This window comes from Zootoca vivipara, chromosome Z1 (genome assembly GCF_965207765.1).
Source record: "Zootoca vivipara chromosome Z1, rZooViv2.hap1.1, whole genome shotgun sequence".
NCBI classification, from domain to species: domain Eukaryota; kingdom Metazoa; phylum Chordata; class Lepidosauria; order Squamata; family Lacertidae; genus Zootoca; species Zootoca vivipara.
Genome location: NC_142583.1, coordinates 41,094,505 through 41,111,564, shown reverse-complemented (window position 1 = coordinate 41,111,564; position 17,060 = coordinate 41,094,505). Strand labels below are relative to the sequence as shown.

The window sequence follows — 17,060 nt, the reverse complement described above, 5'->3', positions numbered from 1 at the left end:
AAGATGCTTTATCCACAAACACAGGGAAGATGCTAACCAACCATATAAGCTTCTGTGCTTTTAAGTATTAGGCAGGACAGCTGCAGCATTGAAGCAACACAGGTTTTGCTGCTGGCTAGTGGCATGAAGTAGGGCATGGTAGGACTGAGGCTAGGATTGGAGACAAAAAGCTCCATCTTCTTAAAGGCTTTCCAGTCATCAATAAAGTGTTGCCAATAATTCAGCTGAATCAGCACAATCCAGTGTATCCAATATAATGTGTTTGTGCTAATTTGCAGCTGAGAAACAGTACAGCACCCTCCCCAAGTGACCTCATGCAGGATGCTGCTGTGGCTGTCTCGGCACTGTTCATTCAGAGAGTGCTTTTCTGTAAATACATTGCTAGGTTCATCTAAAATAGGAGTAAGGAAAGTGGTGCCCTTCCAACATGGTTGAACTCCAATTCCCGCTCACCAAAGCAAACACGGTCAATGGCCAGGGATTATGAGAGCTGTAGTTCAACAACATATGGAAGGCATCACATTAGCTACCCCTGGTGTAGAAGAACAGGATGCCCATCCAAATCACCAAGAACTAAAAAGGTAGAGTGTACAGAGTTTTGAACTTGGTAGTGTTCTCAATGAAACAAAAACAGATATTAAAAAGGGATGGAGTAATTTTCCACTCACATTTTTTACTCCTTTCTTTTTTTAGACCCGATACACACAATACAGACATTATCTCTCTTGTTTTTTTAGCTGTCTTGAACATTTTTAAACAAATGTTCATTTATCACTACAGTACAAATCATCAATGTTAAAAACTGATCCCTTCCCTTGTATGATAAAGGGAATTTCAGATTACATTGACTCTATTCTCATAGAAGGAGAACATACACTTTGTTCCACAAAGGTTCCATAGCTTCTCCTTTCAAGAATGTGGCCTGAGTCCACAGTACCAGATAACCACACATAAAAATATTGACACTATAAAACAGTTCCCTCCACAGTTCATTATTTCTCCATGTTGCCTAGGAAGGTGAACACACACACATTTCCTTGACTGATGAAGAAGCTGATTGCTTGGCCTCCTTGCTACTTTCAGCTGCAGAAGATCATGATGTGGCACTCCCCTCTGATGGAACAACTTCCAAGATGATTTGCAATGCTAACGTTGTCTTGTCTATAAAGGACAAAAATAGAGGAGACTTTTTGAAAGGTTCTATGAAAGGCCATTTGTAAGATTAATCTTGCATGCAACAGAGGACTGGATCTCTGGACTAACAGTGCAATCTTAACCATGTCTACTCATAAGTTGAATCCTACTGAATTCAATGGGGTTTCTTTCCAAAGAGATTGAGGTTAGGATTGCAGCCTAAATTAGATGAATTTAGGCTCCCATTGATTTCAATGGCACATTAGGATTTACTTGCTCCATTGATTTCAATGGGACCTAAAGTAAACTCACTTAAGTCCAGTTCTCACAGAATGCTAAGCCAAACCTTAGCATGAACATAAAAAATTGTAGGCTCCTGGAGAGCAGACTTAGGCCACTTTATTCGTCCTCCAGTACTACTGCAGCTGCACTAGCAAAGGTAAAGGGTAAAGGGACCCCGACCATTAGGTCCAGTCGTGGACGACTCTGGGGTTGTGGTGTTCATCTCACTTTACTGGCCTTGGGAGCCGGCGTACAGCTTATGGGTCATGTGGCCAGCATGACTAAGCCACTTCTGGTGAACCAGAGCAGCACATGGAAACGCTGTTTATCTTCCCTCCGGAGCAGTACCTATTTATCTACTTGCACTTCGTGCTTTTGAACTGCTAGGTTGGCAGGAGCAGGGACTGAGCAACGGGAGCTCACCCCATCGCAGGGATTCGAACCACCGACCTTCTGATCGGCAAGCCCAAGAGGCTCAGTGGTTTAACCCACAGCGCCACTATTATGAGCTAAACTATAGCTCACATGTCATCCAAACTCAGGTTCACCCAGGTCTTTGGATGCAATTCAGTGTAACATTATATTAGCTTGCTAGAACACTGTTAAAGTGCAGTCAATCCTCCAGTCACTGAGATAGAAAAGCATACAATTCATGTACAGTAGCTTAGACCCTTAAGGACATGAAGTCTAGAGACACAAACTGAGCATACAACCTGACATCCTTTGATAGTCTCATCCAGTGCCATAGATGACATCCTTTGATAGTCTCATCCGGGATCGGCAGCAGCACGACACCAGAAGTCACACTGCGGCCATTTTGGAACTGGGCAGAGCGGCACCGGAAATCGCTTCTACGCATGCTCTGCCCATTTCCAAAATGGCTGCAGTGCCAGAAATCGCTTCTGGGCATGTCCAGAGACTCCAGGCATGCGCAGAAGGAGTGTCTCCAGGCTGGTAAGAATCCGGGGGATTTATGGGTTTTTTAAAAAAATCTGGGCTGCCAGCAGGAAACGGCTGGAAAAACGGGAGTTTCCCGGGGAATACGGGAGACTTGGCAGCTATGTCCAGTACCAAACTACATTTAACAAAGCATTGCATATTTAAGTAAACAATAACCATTATATTTCAATTAAAAATGATTACATAGTTCAACAAACTACAGTTATCCAGGCATTAATCATATACGGTGAAATACACTGATATCTGTAAATATTATCTTAGCCAGGTTTGCAATGCATGGCTGTATCATTTACAGGTATTTGTATTTTCTCGTGCCAGAAAAAATAACAGGTTTTCTTTCTTTTTTTAAAGAGCTCAAAGAATCAGCTGCATTGCCACAGCAAGCAGAAATCAAGTCTCTCCATTAAGTGCTTTGAAGGGAATGTTTTCTTTTTGCTCGCATAAAATGGTTCAATACTGGCATCCTGTGGCCACACTGATTCATAAAAATATGATCCCAAAACTTTGGAAATGTTGACTATCGAGTGAAAGATATTACTTCCATTGCCTTATTCTCAGACAGAGAAAAACAAGCTGCTGCAGACATCAGTTTTAATAGCAGGAAAGATTCCTACAGAATGTCACATGCATTTTTATTTTATATTCCTTTTACTCATGGCACTGTTTTTAAGAAAGCAAGTGATCTAATTTTATCATGGTTAAGAATAAGAAGACAGATCATTATTCTCAAATCTGCACTGTAGAGTAAAATTATTTCACAAATTCTAATGCTGATTTCACTGATAACTATTTTGCTGTGTTCTGCTGCTAAGCTACAAGTGGAATTATCTACCTTATAAGATTCTTGTTCTGTTTTTATGTAACTAGATAACTGAAAAAGATAACTGAGAAGTGGAAAAGTTCATTTTTCAAGTCAAGTCGTGAGGAGGCTGTCAACTTCAGAAGAAACTCTGTTATACTAGCACGTATACTTAAAAAAAGAAGCAGCAAACTTTGTGTTTTCAGTATATAGGGATGGCTAATTTGATTCTGGGTGAGAAAGAAAAACAGGCTAAGTGTGGATTTTTTATGGGTGAGAAGTGCCTTTGAGAAATTGTGGCTGACCCTTGCCTTTTGCCTTGCTGGGAATCACAAGCAGGAAAAGTGCTACAGCATTCAGCTCCTTCTTGCGGGTTTCCCACATGCATCAGGTTGGCCACTGTGAGAACAGGATGCTCCACTTTTGGACTAATTCAGCAGGCTCTTCTTATGCGTAAGGAAAATTAATACTTATTTTTTTGTGGCGCTATCTTTAACACCTAGGATTGGGTCATAAATCAGCCCTGAATTTGCACAAATTACTTGTGGTATTTAGTACTAATCATGGAAATATTGGCTGCTGTTGACATCTCCTAGTAGCTGATCAATTCTGATCAGAGATTAATTGCATTTGCTTTACAGCTGAACTTTAACATTGATCAAACACAACCAAAATTTAGATGTCAATACATGGGACCATGACAGAAACAAACTGGGTCAAAGTAGGCTATTGGGGGGTGGGGGAGAGAAATATGGTTCTCTCACTATATGTTCTTTTCCAAGCAGATAGAGATAGTCCATGATAAGTGCCAGTAAGGTAAAATAAAAGTTCAGTATCATTTACTGCTTGACCAGAGAGCACGGTCCCATGGCTTCTGTTAGATATATCCTTACTTGGGGAATTTGAGGGGAGATTCAGTAATTTGAAACAGGTTTTGTTCAAAGTGTATTACTTCAAGTATTGAGTTCTACTGGTACAGAAGAACTGCTTAATAAATTGGCATTTACATTAAAAATAATGAGGTAGATGCCTTACTGTGGCAATGAAACTTGTGGATACAAAGCCTCCCCCCAAAAAATAAAAACTTGCAGTTTTCAGAGTTACTGTATGGTCTAAATTTGAATGCACAACAAAGGGGATGGTTTCCTATTGGCGTTTACTCACCTAACAGCCGTCTAAACCACGTTGGCTTCTTGTCCCATATGATAAAGAGGTAGTAGGCAGGGACGCCAGTCAGTGTAATTGCAAAGCCAATGCCAGTATTGACAGGGTCAGCATAAAGTGATAGTGCAACCATGAAGAGGCAGGTGAAAGAAAACAGAGCAGGAATAAAGAGCGGCACCTGGAACACACACCAAAAGACGTTATTGCAATACCCTGACCTTGGCTATTGCATGGCGCTGGTATTTAATGTTCCATGAAATATAAATCGGATAAAACACAGGCGCACGCTGCAAGTCTCATAGAAATACAGGTGTTCAGGACAGGCACTGCAAATACAAGTAGCTAAAGAGAGCAAATTAAATGCACTTTTATGTAATAGGCATCCCAACAGCTGCTTAATTACCCATTCAGACAAACACTACATTGCTATGCACAGTCTTTAAATTGGAAGTCTTGTAAATGCATTTTCTAGTACCGAGTCCCTTTCTCAAGCCTCTGTTGGAGTAGAAGGCAGGAGCAACTGCAGCAAAGATGGCGCCTTTTGTAATTGCTCATTAGAATCAATTTTACAATGAAGGAAGGTGCCTAGGTTATGGGCTGCCTTTTAAAACCATTAAGTACATATTGATTTTCTTTCCCAAGTACAATAAATAACCTAGCAAGAGACTGCCAAATTAAATATCATTTTGGACATGGGCATTGATGGCTGATAGCATTATGCAGCCATCATAAACTTGGGGAAATCTGTGCTTCTGTCATCACAACTGATAACTTAATCTGAGATGATTTTAAAATCAAGAAAATGCTACAATATGAGTAACAGCTTCGGTTTCCAACAGCGATGCCTTGTTTACACCTGTCACAACCACAAAAGCCAATTAACAATAAAATCCAAATAAACGGTCAAAAAATCCAAACCAAAATTTAGTAAGGCAGTTTTATGTTGGTGTTGGACTACGGGAGCTACCATTTGGCAAACTGAGGCAACAGATGTAGAGGGGCAGCAGACTACAACTCCCACTGGCTCATTGTTTGCCTCTGCTGGCCTGGCTGACCCAGCAACTGCCCAGCAAGGCTCTCTGACTCCACCTCCTTCCTCTCTTTCTCTCATACGAAGGACCAAGGGGATCTTTCCACAAAGCAAAGCATTCTGGATAGGGTGGGTGTGATATTGCTAATGCTGCCCCTGCAGTTTGCTGCAGCAGGGACAAATGATGTTTAGAATTAGAAGGGCAGTGGCAAAGCCAGTCTCACAGCCACTCTTCCCAGAATGCTCCACTTTGAGGAAGCACCCCTTTGGACCTTCCTAGCGCAAGGCTGGGAGAGAGGAGGTGGGGTGCCACGCTAGCACTAGCAGTGCTGCTAGAGCAACAGGGAAATTAACACTGCTGAGGAAATAAATGAGAGTGGTAGCAGTGCTGCTATTGCCATGAAAAGGAGGGAGAGCGAGGAATGCAGCAACAGTGATGGCTAAGGTGTTGCAATCTCTTGCACCCTGCCTGGTTAGTGCCAAATAAATATTTTTGTGAAGGCGTTGCTCAACAGTGGTACCACAGCTGCCCTAGCCTTATTCCTGGTCGCCACCTACTGAACCTCTGAAAAGACCCAGAAAAAGGCCTTAGAAGTTGATCTCGTAGAATGGGCAAGTTTGTATAGAAGTAAGTGTGTGACTACAAAATATATTTTCCATTAAAATGCCCCTGGCATTTATGTAAAACAGTCATATTCCTGAGGTTACCTTGAAAGGACGAGGCATCTCAGGGCGCTTATATCGGAGGTAAACCATCCCAGCAACTGCCAAGCCTATAAAAAGCCACCTGGCAAAACTGAGGAAGTTCAAGAGGCTGTAGAGATCACTGGAGAAGAGCATGATCATTGTCAGAGGGTGCTGCAGAATAGATTAAAAGGAGAAGTGTGCTTTATTGCCCAATCTGTTATTGTCCTATTTCCTTATATTAATGCTGTGGTGTCTCCATAGCTCTTAGCACAGGCATCCCCAAACTGCGGCCTTCCAGATGTTTTGGCCTACAACTCCCATGATCCCTAGCTAACAGGACAAGTGGTCAGGGATGATGGGAATTGTAGTCCAAAACATCTGGAGGGCCGAAGTTTGGGGGTGCCTGTCTTAGCACACTGCACCAGGGGTGGGGAACTTCCAGGCTGGACCTTCTTAGCCTACTAGTGGTCCAATTTGACCCACAAAACCTTTTTTCCCAAATCATGCCCACCTGCCCATCAGCAAACGCAACTCATTATGCCAGCTGATGGGTGGGAGGACAGAGTTAAAATCCTGTGTTGGGCAGATTACCAGAAATCTGATACAGTACAGTAGAACCTTGGTTCTCGAATGCCTTTATACTCAAACATTTCAGCTCCTGAACAATGAAACCCCAGAAGTAAGTGTTGCGGTTTTCGAACATTTTCGGAAGCCAAATGTCCGATGTGGCTGTCAGCTGTTGTTTCCGGGGCGCTGGCGCCAATCAGAAGCTGTGCCTTGGTTTTCGAATGTTTCAGAAGTCAAACAGACTTCTGGAATGGATTACATTCGAGAACCAGGGTACCACTGGATTTAAAAACAGTTAAAGCAATTTACCTTAACAGGAATTGGGTCCTGATAAAAACATATCACTGTAATGTGACTTCAGGATCGTACCAGACAGTACACTGGTGTGTAGCTTTTATGTAGAATTTTATTACTCTGCATCCCTATCTAGGAAGATTCATTCCATTGAGAGGGGCTTAGCTAATCACTCTCTTTCAACCTTTCAAATAAAACATAATGAGGTATGATTTAGGCACCAGCCAACGAGAGTTAAGTACAACTAACAGAGAGTCAAAAGGAGGAGCCTCTAGAATAGATCACCTCTGCAATTACTTCCCACCCCTCACATGCATATAATGTATGAGATAGAAATAAATAACTGAGATTCAAGAAGTATTTAAATGGCATTTGAATCCTCCAGTGCAGATTCATGCCATGCAGCCTTGTACAGGAACATTTGTTTATAGGAATTACCAAAACAATGACAGCTGGTAAAGGAGTGTGCTTGCGAACATGAATCATGGACAGAATCTCAGGAAGGTGACCCTCACGGGATGCGACGTAGAACATCCTGGTGGGAAAATAAATTTGGACAGCTTTTAAAGACACTCATTACCAAGATGAATGGAAGCAACTCACTAGAGGAGTAGAACACATTCAAAGTTATCCTCAGCAGTGCTGTATTTTTTTACTATGCAAGACAAGCATTAGAAGTTCTGATGTACTGTAAAGGAATTTCAGAAAAGAAATTTAGAAGCCCAGGAAATCAGCATGAGCATTTCTACCTTCAGCCACTCTTAGTCAGTCTTCAAAAACAAGTGCCAGTAAGCATTGCTTCAGTTTTCTTTTCTCTCCTTTGAGCTAAACCACCGTCACTGCAATATTACAGCAAATTGGGGTTCAACAGAAATTGCTGTTTAAGTTCCATTGAAATGAATGGGAAGTGTGCAAGATTATAGCTGTATTCTTGCCCTGCCTCTATTCTTTTCGCTGAATTGTATTCAGTGGTATTGAAGAAAAGGAGAGGAAAACCACTGCAAACTAATGCCATTTATTTAATGTTGATTTCCCCCCTTTAAAGTAATATTCCCAGTTTGCCTGCTAAATCCAAATTTTAGGGCTTTACCCTCACCTCACATTTGACTCACCTGGAGACAGCAAAGATCCCACCATTCATAGATCCAAAGCAAGAGAGTGCAACAAAAATTGGGACAGCCAAGGAAAAACTTCCCAGTAAACGTTCAGCAAAAGTCTGCCAAAAGAGAGGGAAAGACAGATCAACTTAATTGGTAGAATTCCTCAACACCTTCTCCCATTCTTCAGTTTTAAGGAGTTCATCCAGTAAACTCTGTTTTCCATCATGATCAGGAAACTTATTCTGAAAACTTTACTCATTTGCATGATACATTCTACTGTGACTTACCACTGCCACTGCTTGGGAAGCTAGCAGATCTTCGGGGCTAATAGTTGTAAAATAGGCCACGTTGGTTAACACATAGCCAACTGTGACAATAACCATTGATGTGCAAATGGCAAGCGGTATATTTCTGAAAGACAGAAAGAAATTTACTGTTATCCATCTGCAGTCCAAAACTGAAGCCATCTGGTTGCCAAATATATTTGATGTATGTCACTGCACTTCCATTGCGACTGATGCTTTTATATACTGGAAAAATATTAAATACTGCAGGTCAAATGAACATATTTCAAACACTGTAATATGAATAATCAGGACTGCATAAATTGCAAACAGGACACAAATTCTGCCTTGGCTTCATTCGTAAATACTATTATCTGCCTGCTGTTGCTTACTCTGTAGAAAGGACCATACTGTAAGGACTTCTAACTGGCCTAATTAGCCATGTCATTTTGTTAATATGCAAAGATATGGAAGTCAAAGTTTTTCCTCAATACTTTTTTCTCTACAGGTAGCATAAGATTTGTTTCTGAGTCAGTGGGACACAGACACTCGAAAGAATAATCCTCAAGCTGTAGCTTCACGTTTATTTATGAGATCAAAGGGACTGGACCTGGGAAGCTAGGATTCATATCTGAGCTCAGCTATGGGCCATTGGGTTGCCTTAGGCAAATCATTAGCAGCTTCAGTTCACCTTCTGAAAAATGTTAATACTTATCTCAAAGAGTTGCCTCGATGATGAATGAGAGGATGGCTCTAAAGCACTTGACACATTTAAAGTGCTTTATATAGATTATTAATAACACTACTCTCTTCTGGCAACCCGAATATTACTGGTTGGGTGTAAAGTACAGCTCCAGTAAATTTCCAGCAAAAGATATGATTGGAAAAATCGGGGCCATGAGAAGTGTGTGTAAGTGGGATCAATGTATTAATGAAATTCCAAAAGTGACAGTCACCACAGAATTAAATATAAGCCATATCAGGGGAAAATCAAAGATTTCAGCACAATCTCACAGGGGGACCTCATAAGATACCATGGATAGCACTGAACATAAGCAGTAAGACACACAAACAAGAGGCTATGATATTTCACACCCGAAAAGCATGATGATCCTGAATGAACACAATATAAGCTATTTTTTTTGAGGAGGCACAACAGTTCACTAGAACTCTAAAAGGCAGAATTCAAAATGCCCTATGTTAATGGCTTTGTAAAGTCACGTTGCCATTTTGAGGACAGCACAAAGGCATTACAATACAAAAATCATGCAATAAAAGCTGATGATCTGTGCCCTCAAAACCAGTCTGCAAAATCTACTTGCTCCATCCAGACTGGCGCTTCTCCCATCACCTCTCAAACCCATAAAACAATGTTGCACCAGCTGTGTGAGTGCTGTTGCTGCTCATCATTCACCCCTGCATCCTACCTCACCTGAGTTGAGGCCTAGACATTGTGGGTAGCGGAAGATGGCATCCACAGCAGCCTACTGGCATGGCACTTCTTCCCTCAAGCTGTGCTTATGCCATGATAAACCAATCTGCACAGTCTTGAATTGTCAGATTACACCCTAGAAATTCTTCCTATCCTTTTAAAGCAGGGATGGGAAACCATTTTGGGGCAACCTTCCAGGGGCCACATACCAGTGCTGGTCAGGGCCACATGTATGCCATCTTGGGTTCCAAGATGGTGGGCCCTTGAGCAACCTCCAAAACAGTCCTTCAAATAACCCGGTCCCAAAGACATCTAAGGTAGGCATTATTACCCTGTCGGCAATCTCAAGCTCAGCCAGGCCACCTTTTCAGCTCCATATCTTGGACACTCTGCTCACATTTACAGCACTTATCAACCTTTAGAGAAAAAGCTTGGTGAGACACCTCTAGTACACATCTTAACGCCATCTTCTCTAAAAGTAAAAGTGGATTTACAAAGCAACTGGGGAGAAAGCACTCTCAGACCTGCATGTATTTGCCAGGCAGAGTCCAGGCTCATTATGCTGAGTAGCACTAACCCCTGCTGACAGACGGGTGGGGGTGGAAATATAAGAGTCAGCAAGTGCCATTCATTACTCTCTGCTAAAAGACTGAGACTCTCCAGGTCCCCAGAAGCCTTGAGCAGCATAAGAGGTTTCGTGACCTCTGAGGTATGAATGCTTTAATGTAAAAGTGGTACCTCGCCTGCCTTCTTTCACTCTCTCAATACGACCAAGTCCCTAAGGGGATGCGATCCATTAGCATGTAACACCAGCCAGTGTTACTTGTTAGATGGTGGCATACAGCAAAAAGAAAAAAGAAAGAAACCTTTGACAAAAAGCAACAACTAATATTAATATGAAAGACCTGGTTTCAGCAATGAGACGTTTTTATTTTCACCTTAAAAGTTATACTTCCCTTTCAATCACTGGGCTGTGCATTAGCCAACATCACAGCTCTGGTGCTAAAATACCATCTAGCACCTTTAAAAGACACCCTTTCTCTCACCAAGGTATTAAATTGGCGAAAGTATGCTTTGTGTACTGACATAGTCATTTTAAACTGAAATTCCCAGCACTAATTACTGATTCATCAGTTAATTAATTATTTGCTGTTAAATTCCTTTCTGCGTCTCCAAAAGCATTCATTGCAAGCAAGTAGCAAGTAGCTGTGTCTGTTATCTTCCACACACCCTGAATAGGTACATGGGCATACAACAGAACATTTTCTGGGGTACAAACAACTCCCCAAAAGGAAACACTGAAATAGAAAGCATTTAAAAGAAAAATTACAAATGCAAAATGTCTGGAGATGATGATGTTGATATTTCTTCTGGCAATCTTAATTCTGGCTTGGGATTCATCCAGTCCAGCCTTTCGCCTTGTTGTACTCCTTTCCCAATTTTGAACCAATCAGTTGTTCCATATCCAGTTCTAACTGTAGCTTCTTGTCCCACATAGAGATTTCTCAGGAGACAGATGAGGTGATCAGGCACTCCCATTTCTTTAAGAACTTGCCATAGTTTGCTGTGGTCAACACAGTCAAATGCTTTTGCGTAGTCAATGAAGCAGAAGTAGATGTTTTTCTGGAACTCTCTAGCTTTCTCCATAATCCAGCGCATGGCTACAATTTGGTCTCTGGTTCCTCTGCCCCTTCGAAATCCAGCTTGCACTTCTGGGAGTTCTCGGTCCATATACTGCTTAAGCCTGCCTTGTAGAATTTTAAGCATAACCTTGCTAGCGTGTGAAATGAGCTCAATTGTGCAATAGTTGGAGCATTCTTGGCACTGCCCTTCTTTGGGATTGGGATGTAGACTGATCTTCTCCAATCCTCTGGCCACTGTTGAGTTTTCCATATTGAGTGTAGCACCTTAACAGCATCATCTTTTAAGTTTTTTAATAGTTCAGCTGGAATATCATCACTTCCACTGGCCTTGTTATTAGCAGTGCTTTCTAAGGCCCATTCATACCTGCCAAGTCCTGGACGGAAAAATCCGGGATCAGCAGCCCACGACACCGGAAGTTGCGTAGACGCAACTTCCGGTGGTGCTTTGCCCTTCTATGGGCACCAGAAAATGGCAGCACCAGTGCCGGAAGTCGCTTCTACGCATGACCGGAAATGTGTAATAGCGACTTCCGGCACCGCCGCCGCCATTTTCTAGTGCCCATAGAAGGGCAAAGCGGCACCAGAAAAATGGCCACTGGCAGAAGCAGATTTAAGGGAGAATATCAGGATAAAAACCTAAACGGGAGATCGCCGGGAAACGGTAGGAAAAAAGGGGTTTTCCCGGCGAAAACGGGATACTTGGCAGCTATGGGCCCATTTGACTTCACTGTCCAGTATGTCTGGCTCAAGGTCAGCAACCACACTACCTGGGGTGTACAAGACCTCCATATCTTTCTGGTATAATTCCTCTGTGTATTCTTGCCACCTCTTCTTGATGTCTTCTGCTTCTGTTAGGTCCTTTCCACTTTTGTCCTTTATTATGGTAATCTTTGTACAAAATGTTCCTTTCATATCTCCAATTTTCTTGAACAGATATCTGGTTTTTCCCATTCGGTTGTTTTCCTCTATTTCTTTGCATTGCTCGTTTAAGAAGGCCCTCTTGTCTCTCCTTGCTATTTTTTGGAAATCTGCATTCAATTTCCTGTATCTTTCACTATCTCCCTCGCATTTTGCTTGCCTTCTCTCTCCCGCTATTTGTAAGGCCTCATTGGACAGCCCCTTTGCTTTCTTGCATTTCCTTTTCATTGGGGTGGTTTTCGTTGCTGGCTCCTGTATAATGTTACGAGCTTCCATCCGTAGTTATTCAGGCACTCTGTCCACCAAATCTAAATCCTTAATAGTGCTTCTTATGGCCCTTCAAACAGAACGCTGTCTGCTGCAAAGCAGGACATCTGGCCATCCTATTGCTACTTTTCTGGCAGCATTTAGTGTACCCCAATGGAAAGTCTTGCCTTTCCTTGTTAACATAAAGCAATGCCTCATAGCCGTTAAGCAATGGGATTGTAGTTCCTGTTTTTAAATTAAGCAGGTTTGGGGTGATTACCCAGTAAAAATTACTGAATCAATCTACCATGTCAAAATAAAACAAATCCAAAATAAATTGGGACAGTATCGAGTGAGCTTTGCAGTAATGGCCAGAAGTTAACGTCACAACTGAGTAAACCTTAATCAGCAAGCGTCTTATGCTCTTTCACATAGCTACAATGGCAGCAAATGAAGTCAGAGCCATTATTCTGTATTTCCAGACCATTTACAACTTTAGCATGTCAAAAGAATTACCACCAGAGGCATTTCAAGATGTTTCTGTATAATATTTTCCTACAGGAACTTACATAAAGGATCTCAAGTATCTTTATTTTAAAGAATGAGGCAAGCATTCCTATGTACTGTATATGTGTGTGTATGGAAAAAGCAAATAATAGTAATAATAATAATAATTTATTATTTATACCCCGCCCATCTGGCTGGGTTTCCCCAGCCACTCTGGGTGGCTTCCAACAGAAAAATAAAATACAGTAATCTATTAAACATTAAAAGCCTCGCTAAACAGGGCTGCCTTCAGCAAACAAAGCCTTCTCCTCCCCACCCCACCCCCACCCACCCCTTACTCCCCATCATTCTAGCCAGCACAGTGTGGTTTATGAAGGGAAAACTGTGCCACTCCTTTCTTGGCAAAAAGAGGGGGGGGGAGAAAAGATATCCCAGATTATGGGCAAAGGAGGGGGTTCTGTAGAGTTGCAAGCGGGATTATGAGAATAGCTGGTGGCAAAAAAAAAGTTCTTTGCCAGGCCAATATATATGATAATTCCTTGCATAATATAATCCCCTTTCAATTTCCCTTGCAGAGATTTCAGGAAGCTTCATATGCAACACGCAACACAATGGCACCTACCAGTGTCATGTGTCCATACAAAAATAAATTACAATGGATAGATATAAATTATTATGGCAAGTTGGTCACATTCTTTATATTCTCTTGAGCACTTCTGGGTAATATTCAAAAGCATCCTCAATCCAGTTTATACATGGCCTGTGAAAGAGGAGAAGGTAAAATATGGTCTGAAGCTCAACATCAAAAAAACCAAGATCATGGCTACTGGTCCCATCACCTCCTGGCAAATAGAAGGGGAAGAAATGGAGGCAGTGAGATATTTTACTTTCTTGGGCTCCTTGATCACTGCAGATGGTGACAGCAGTCACGAAATTAAAAGACGCCTGCTTCTTGAGAGAAAAGCAATGACAAACCTAGACAGCATCTTAAAAAGCAGAGACATCACCTTGCCTACAAAGGTCCGTATAGTTAAAGCTATGGTTTTCCCAGTAGTGATGTATGGAAGTGAGAGCTGGACCATAAAGAAGGCTGATCGCCAAAGAATTGATGCTTTTGAATTATGGTGCTGGAGGAGACTCCTGAGAGTCCCATGGACTGCAAGAAGATCAAACCTATCCATTCTGAAGGAAATCAGCCCTGAGTGCTCACTGGAAGGACAGGTCCTGAAGCTGAGGCTCCAATACTTTGGCCACCTCATAAGAAAAGAAGACTCCCTGGAAAAGACCCTGATGTTGGGAAAGATTGAGGGCACAAGGAGAAGGGGACGACAGAGGACGAGATGGTTGGACAGTGTTCTTGAAGCTACGAACATGAGTTTGACCAAGCTGCGGGAGGCAGTGCAAGACAGGAGTGCCTGGCGTGCTGTGGTACATGGGGTCATGAAGTGTCGGACACGACTAAATGACTAAACAGCAACAATGTATAAACTTGGAGCAGGGCCTTCTGTGTAGGTGCCCCTTTTCTGTGGAACAGCACGCTAGTTGCGGTGTGGCAGGTGCCCACTAACTGCATTTATAGAACCAATTGAGAATGTATGGAGATCTGGATGAAAACAGAACATATGCTGGCTCTTTTTAAAGCCTGCTGCTCTGCCCACACACATAATTTCAACCCATCATTCTACACTGCTTATTTACAGAAAAAGCAAGATTGCTCTCTGTTAACCTAAACTCTCTCCTCCTGCATTCTTCAACTCAGAGCATACATTATTACGAAAGAAGTTATTACAGTAGCTTCCCACCCTTCCTCTTAAGTAGTGTCCTTCCCCCTCACCTTTTGCAACAGTGAATTAAATGGAATGTGATCACAAAGGACACAAGTGCCACCCTCCAGAATAATCTCGCACAAACAAGCTAGTTGGGAAGGCAAGGACTGTGCTTTATATTTTAAAGATATGTATTTACCCGTACTCCTGACCCTTACCGATGCATATTTGAAATGCTAATGTGTATATTTCCTGTAATTTTTATTACAGTAGCCTTAGGCTATAAGTGATGGTTACGTTGGTTATTATGAAAGTGTAAAAAGAAAAACATTTTGCTTTCCCTTCAGTGACTGTCAATACATTTCATTCCTAGCGTCAATGAATGTTTATGGCCTTGCAGCAGCTCATCCACTCTAAATTCAGGAAGCTGTGCAAAAAGATTCTTCTCACCCAACATGAACAATACAGGGGAGAGGGAACAGGATTGCAGATTCTGTGCCAACTTCCACGAGTTCATTTGAACGTGTCAAGCTCAGGGGCAGCAAATGTAATCCTGCTCTCCATAGACTCACAGAATGCGAACATGTCATATGAACAGATAGCAACACTCACAGGAGCCAACTCCTAGGGGCTGTGGGGGCTGCACCCCCCGATAAAATATTTGAGGGGGCCAGGGGAGGCAAAGTTGATGGGCATTGCCATTCAAATGGTGTGCATGTCATGTGGTCGATTATGTGGGACAGGACCTACCTGCCCCCCCCCCATATTTTATTCAAGTTGGCACCCCTGGCAACACCAGGACAGAAGAGGTGCGAATAAAACTTTGACCCCAAACCTCTATGGCAGGGATGGGGGAACCTGTACCCCTTCAGATATAGCTGGACTACATCTCTCATCACCCCACACTGTTGGACCAAACTGGGTTGGTGGGGAGTTAGAATCCAATAACATCTGGGAGGCCACGGGTTTCCCAGCTCTACTCTATGGAGTAATGGAGTAAGAAGTACAGCACAGCAATCATAGTTATTTGCATCTTGATAGTAAGATAGGTCTTATTCTCCATTATGTTCCTGGTTGTACCTGGTCAGATCTGAGGAGGAGGCATTCCCAATCATATTGCAGACTGGCAGGATGCCTTCTTATTGCATCTTGAATGTGGCCTTCTCAATAGTGGTACTCACTATCTGGAATAGCTGTCCATGTGCTGCTTATGAGGCATAAACAGTCTCAGGTTTCAAATGCCTCTTTGTTCAGGCTTTCCCTGGCTCATAAGGTCCATCTCTCTGCTCCATTTTATTAAGTGATGTTCTGTTTTTGTTGATCTATTTCTTCATACTTTTGGTCACAATACCAGCTTTTTTATAAAAAACAACAACATTGTAGATGTTTAAAATGAGACTCCATGAAGGGGATGGGAGGAAGTCTCGAGATTCGGAGAACCTCTTTACACAGATATGTTTTTACTAGTTTGTGTTTATTTGAACTTTGTATTTGTAAAACCAATAAAAATGATTTCATTAAAAAAAAACCATCAACATGACCTTATTGTGTTTTATGTAAACCTCTTAGGGATTTTGCATATTGAGTGGTATACAAATATTATTAGTAAATAAATAAGACAAAGCAATTGAAGAATAAGAGGTGGAAATGGGACTAGAAATGCAATTTTGTCTTTTGAACATACCAGAGGGCATTCCCATTGAAGCACCATGACTAGGGACAACATGTATTTCTTTCAAATTATCCATACCCCATGGGCACAGACTTGAGTGCACTTAGTGATATTTTGGCTTCAGCGGCTTATGGTATGCACTGTGATGGAAAGCTGAAATAAATTCATATATAAAGGAGTACGGGAATTTATTGTGGCAACTTTCCAAAATATTTCATTAAGGATGCATTAAAAATCCACCACATTCAGATCATTAATCCAAACAGGATCAAGTGGTTCTAGCTTTTCTACACTGAACAGCCCCAAGACACATCTTTGAGCACAGATTTCCCAAGCCTTAAAAACAAATAAAAGTATGGTGGCACAATTACAAAAAGGATGAAGGAAAGAGTGAGAAATATTTTATTGCACTAGATTCTCATGTGAATTTGGAATGATTAAATCTCTGAGCACCTGATTTATGAGCAAGAATTACAGCGCCCCCAGCCAAAATCATTTTAGTAGGGAGAGTGTTGGGGGTGAGAGAGAAAGAGAAGCTTACTGAAGTTTAATATCAAACTTACCGGCAGCATTAT

At 41.9% G+C, this 17,060-nt stretch overlaps 1 protein-coding gene across 1 annotated transcript in view; it reads right to left on the bottom strand.

The window, feature by feature from the left end:
* Positions 1-653: 653 nt before the first annotated feature.
* Positions 654-17,060, bottom strand: part of SLC7A11 (solute carrier family 7 member 11) — a 59,557-nt gene continuing 43,150 nt past the window's right edge. Inside the window, exons 7-12 of the mRNA XM_035112158.3 lie at positions 8,305-8,428; positions 8,030-8,133; positions 7,356-7,452; positions 6,078-6,227; positions 4,340-4,517; positions 654-1,161 (exon numbers count right to left, since the gene is read on the bottom strand). Coding sequence (XP_034968049.1) covers positions 1,094-1,161; positions 4,340-4,517; positions 6,078-6,227; positions 7,356-7,452; positions 8,030-8,133; positions 8,305-8,428 — 721 coding nt within the window. The 3' untranslated portion in view covers positions 654-1,093. The remainder of the gene's footprint in view (positions 1,162-4,339; positions 4,518-6,077; positions 6,228-7,355; positions 7,453-8,029; positions 8,134-8,304; positions 8,429-17,060) is intronic.